At 49.7% G+C, this 5,441-nt stretch overlaps 1 protein-coding gene across 1 annotated transcript; it reads left to right on the plus strand.

Moving 5' to 3' along the window:
- Positions 1-2,014: 2,014 nt before the first annotated feature.
- Positions 2,015-5,415, plus strand: LOC104166006 (BCL-6 corepressor-like; the record flags this gene model as incomplete). The annotated part of the gene is made up of 3 exons (XM_009705794.1): positions 2,015-2,146; positions 3,675-3,753; positions 4,702-5,415. Coding segments are annotated over exons 1-3 (879 nt in total), but the record flags the coding sequence as incomplete, so codon positions are not given.
- Between the last annotated feature and the right edge of the window lie 26 nt (positions 5,416-5,441).

Below are 5,441 nucleotides of genomic sequence, written 5' to 3' on the forward strand. Positions count from 1 at the left end.
CTTGGCCCCCCGTGCAACTTCAGCGTTTCGCTATCTGCACATGTCAGGGGATTGACGGGCTCTAATTCAGGCAGCGCGCCTTATCTTAATGATACGCTTCCACCGAGGAAACCAGGCGGGCGCAGGCGGTCCCTCCGAGGAGCGGCATGCGTTGGCCTCCGTGTCCCCAAAGGAAAGCGGGGCGCAGGGCTGTGCCCCGCCGAGGCCCCTCTCCTCCGAGCCGGTGTCCGTCCCTCACGGATGAGACAGCGCACGGGGCGGCTACTAACCTTACGTAAAACCCTAAATCGTTCTCTCCGTGCTGCCGCTGCCTCTATTGAAAACATTACGAGCGGCGCATCTGGAAACCAGTAAATCTGTCCAGAAACCGTCTTTCCAGTGAAATAACTCCTTTTGAATGATAGCGCGGTATCTAATCTCAGCGGATTTTTGTTTCCTCGCTGTGATTTTTGCGGACATCATTAGGGAAAGCTAACCGTTCTGGGGAGGGGAGGGTCAACACGCCATTTCATTAATATACATTTGTTCCAGACGTGGAGTTTTGCACAAAAGGCCTCTCTGAGGGGAGAAAAAAGTGTTGAGGAACAAGGCTTTCCTGCCGTTTCAGTTCTTAAACCTCTCTGAACGTGTGTGAAGTATTGTGTAAAAGGCCCAATCTGGGCTTCTTCCCCATTAAATGCCAAAGTGATCATTTGCATATTTTGTAGCCTGACAAAGGAAATGAGTTTGCTGGGGAAGCACGGATGCTTTGGGAGACGTTAGGCATTAAACTCCCAGTGGTCAGTCGCCCGTTGCTGGCTTGTGTGTGTGTGTAAAAGGAGTATCATGCCTCCCGCTTAAAGGCTTCTATTTTTGTGAGAGAGGAAGAGCTGAGGGATATCCTGTGCATTAAAGGCTCCCCCTACTTATTAACCCAGCATTTAGCAGCAGGATGCAGGCTGAAGCTCAGTCAAAAGAAACGACTCAACCTCCGAAGAGCAATTAAAATCTTGCACTGGAATAAATCACGCGCCGCGATAATCCTGTTAATAAAACGCAGCTTGTCCTGACACTTCGCTCATGCAGCAAACTAGAATTTAATGCGAGCGGAGGTGGCGTTAGGCGAGGTAGAGGGGAGGAAAAGCCTTTCCCTCTCCGCCGCTGGACGCGAACGTGTGGTTACCTTTCACCTGCCTCTCCGGCTGCACACAGCGCCGATCCTCTTGGACTGCTAATACTTCTCCAGCGAGCCCGCTAATGATTTCTTTCCCTGGAGTGAGCAGGCATCATTGAATTACTGAAAGCACTCGCAGCAGCAGCAGCAGCAGCAGAGCAGCAGCTCCGATGCAGAGGCCACCAGGGCTCCGTGCTTAATCAAATCAAGGGGTGGGGAGCTCGCCAACCCACTTACTATTTTTAACCCCTTTCTCCAAGTTAGTCATGTGCAGATGCGAAAGGGGAGGTTTTTATTTAGATCCCTTCTGTAGCAGCGTCTCTCCAGTTTTAAGTCCTCGCGTGAAGGCTTTATCAGCCATCGGCGTAGCTAATGCCCGCGGTATGTGGCTGTTCTTGCGATGCGCTCCTGCTGCCGTGCTTTCCTGATGCGGGGCTTTTCTGAGCGCCTGTGGGTCGTTTCACAAGTTCCCCCAGCCCGTGGGGTCTCCCGGCTTGGTTCAACCTGTGTGAGATGAAGGTTTGGGGACTGGTGTGTGCTTGGCCGGCTGAGTCATTTCTCGTGGAAATGAAATGCAGTGGCGAAACTTTTGTTTGTCGGTAGCCTGGAAAGATTCTTAATTTTCTGGATGTGCGCTGGGGAAAAGATCCATCTCCTCTGACCTATAAATGCCCTCAATTTGCTCCTTTATTGCAGGGTATCTCCCTTAGCGGTTAACGTAGGCAGCTCACTCCCCGCACCAATCCTGCATTCATTATTAATTACCCGGAGGGAGGCTGGCTGCTCCGGCGTGATGTTTGCACTTCCTCCTAGACAAATCTGCTCAACTTTTTTTTTTTTCCTTTTCTTTTTATTTTTAATAGAATATAAAACCGTGAAGAAAAGCGGCGATTTTTAAGAAGACGTCATGCTTTCTGCAACTCCCCTGTATGGCAACGTTCATAGCTGGATGAGCAATGAGAGGGTCCGCATGTGTGGAATTAATGAAGACAGGTAAATATTTAAGCTTCTGGCAAGTTAAACCGCACTGTAATTCTGCAGCGTGAGGTCTCGGAGTTTGCTCGCTTCCCTAATAGCGGAGCAGATAGCTCCTGCCTTGCATCGCGATCAGCCCAGCTTGGAGGGAGGGCAGGGGGGGAAAGCGAGACGTGCCTGAGAGCGGTAGAGCAGCCGCTGATTTACTATTTAACAGGCAACCTGGGTCAGTGAAGCGGGGACGCCCTTTAAAGAGATTACTCCCCAAAGCAGCCTTTAAATGCGCTTTTACAATTAATTTATTATTTCGTATTTGTGAAGGGGAATTAAACCAAATAGCGCACGTGTTCTTGCGGTGACTCTCTACAAACGAGGGGCTCCTGCCTGCGACTCGGCGTTCCCTGCCTTCGGACCAACGGCTTGTCCGGTGAAACGGGAACCGTGGCCTTTCCGTCTCCCACAAGTGCATTTCTCTTCCTCCCCACCTTTATTCCTACTGAATTATCGTTCATTCAATCGTTAAAATGACGGTCTTTAATCATTTTCGATGGGGTGATGCAGGCGCCGGCTGGTGTCCTCTTCCCTTCAACCTCAGTTTTTTAAAAAGCGAAACGATCCTGAGCAGAAGCTGCAGGTACACCTGTGGTTCTCTGTGCCAATTTTGTGTGGTTTTAGTGTTTTCCTGTCTTCCCTTTGAGCCCGTGTTCCCAATGTTGTGTGAAAAGCCTCCAAGAAGCTGGAAAAAGTTTTTGGTCTTTGCAGGGAATACTATTTGCAAACATAAGCCGAAGGAAAACAGCCAAGCGTCTCACTTTGCTTTCTCACCCTCCCTCCCTGCTTTCCTCCCAGTTGTTTAAAGATAGTAATTTTACGTGCTGCTTGCAGGAAGGATGAATCTTTTAAAAACAAATACATGAAAATGGCATTTCTGCTTTAAGGTGATGATGTGCCTTTAAGCACTTTGATTGAAAGGAGTTCTTTTGGGTAATGCTGAAACTTTCCTCCTGCTGCATGTCAGCAATTTTTATCCATGGGATTTGAAATTTGGCACCGAGGTATACTCTTTATTGGTGCTTTCTGTGATAACAAGTCCCAGTGCTGCAACACTGGTATGGCACAGATGTGCAGCTCCCTCTTTAGCATGGAACAGCTGACGTTCGTATGATATTAGCGTGTGCGTTTTAATTTTCTCCTTGGCAGCGTTTATGGATGGTACATGAACAGAGTATGTTTAAAATGGGATGTTCTTTCCTTGGAATGAGAGAAGGGCAAGGGACAAAAGAGAAGACCTTGACAAAAATCACCTGCGTTCGAAGAGGCTGCTCTGAGATGTGTTTGATGTGTTCTTGGTGTCAGAACCCTTTATGCTTATTTTCGAACAGTCCCTGCTTTCTAACGTAGTCGCTGGGCATGGATACGCAGAAGGGTAAATGTGGTATCGTATGGGACTTCTCTAGGGGAATCAAAATATGGAGGTGACATAATCTTGTACTGATCTAAGATGCGCAGGATGTTTTCAAATAGTAAGCTTCTGGTTTTTTAATAGGAAAATTCCCGTTAATGATGGCGATGCACCGAAAAGCAGACTGGAGTTGAGGGAAGAAAATCACCTGAATCACAGTGTGGTAAGAAGTTTATAGCTTCGTGCTGCAGCTGAATCTGCGCCTGTCCTCCCCACCCTGACTCCTGCCCCCGGGTGTTACTACATGATCCATTTGGAGAAATGATTAAAACACCTTTCGGTTGCAGCTCTAGCGGGGCTTGGGCACGTGCGAGTTGTTTCTGTGCAAGGGTGACACGGGGCTTTGTTTATTTATCTCATTAATCTCTTGACGCTGACTTTGTGGTGTGTGGTGTTGTGCGACGTCATATTCTTACTTTCGGTCTGTTACGAATGATGTCACGCAGCATAGTGGCATGTGTAACAAAAATAATTTGTGTAAGCATTAGGTACATCAGCGTTTCAGCAAAGGTGGTGGTTTTCTCCATCTTTGAGCGTGAGTGGGGAAGAAATTTGATGACAGACCTTTCTTCGTGCTGCATCCTCCGACGCCTTGCCCCATGGATCGGCTGTTGGTGGCGAGCCCCGGAGCGGAGCTGCGGCAGAGGGAGAGGTCCTGGAGGAGGAGGAGAGGCTCTCCATCCTTCTCTTCCCGCTCTCCATCCTTCTCTTCCCGCTCTCCATCCTTCTCTTCCCGCTCTCCGTGCCACCACTCACATCCTCTTGCTCTGGCAGGGCTGGGGCTGAGGAGCCGGTTGCCGCACGGGAGCGGTGCCACCGAACATCGTCTCTGGGCCACTTCTGGCTGCTTAGGCTATGGGTCCTCATGCCTTTGTTTCTAGCTGATGAATTTTGGATGTGGAGAGATGTGTATTGCCGTTTGCAGTGATATGTATTGCTCCGTAGGTTCCTGTTCTCCCGTTTTCCAGCGTGATCAGTCTCTGTGTGTTTTCACGAGGAACAGTGTGTGTGCATTGGTATTGTTTCTCTTCCAAAATGCTGATGTATCTGTAGCTTGAGTGGTAGTCGTGTTAATGAAACGTGAAAGTAACGTACTTCTTGTTCTGTGAAGGTGGATGCGACTACAGCACATCGCATTGACAGTCTCGCGGCTCTGAGTATGGACAGGTCTGGACTCATGCGAGAAGGACTCAGAGTCCCCAGTAGTATTGTCTATTCCAGCTTGTGCGGACTCGGCTCGGAAAAATCACGGGATGCTACGAGTTCGATAGCTGGGCTTGGATTTACTCCTGAAAGAAATCCAGAGATGCAGTTTAAGTCTACTCCCCCTGAAGCGGTAGAAAACGCAGCTGTCTCTGCAAAAGCCCCGAACGGCTTCAGCGCTATATACAAAACACCTCCTGGAATACAAAAAAACTCGGTCCCGACCGGGGAGACGCTGGGTTTGGACCGAGCTGCGGGTGACAAGCAGAGTCCCCTCGGTGTCAATGGTGCTAGTTACCTAAGGCTCCCCTGGGTAAACCCCTATATGGAGGGCGCGACGCCCACCATATACCCTTTCCTTGACTCACCAAATAAGTATTCGTTGAACATGTACAAGGCATTGCTACCTCAGCAGTCCACCTACAGCTTACCGCAGCACCTGGCTTACTCGCCCGTCTGTACGAACGGTGAACGTTTTTTATACCTGCCTCCCTCCCACTACGTTGCCCCCCACATCCCTTCGTCACTGGCGTCACCCATGAGGCTCTCGACTGCTTCGGCGTCACCGGCGATCCCACCTTTGGTGCACTGTCCGGATAAAAGCTTGTCGTGGAAGATGGGTGTCAGTCCCGGCAACCCCGTTGACAC

Source organism: Cariama cristata, unplaced genomic scaffold (assembly GCF_000690535.1).
Source record: "Cariama cristata isolate BGI_N322 unplaced genomic scaffold, ASM69053v1 scaffold27258, whole genome shotgun sequence".
NCBI lineage: Eukaryota > Metazoa > Chordata > Aves > Cariamiformes > Cariamidae > Cariama > Cariama cristata.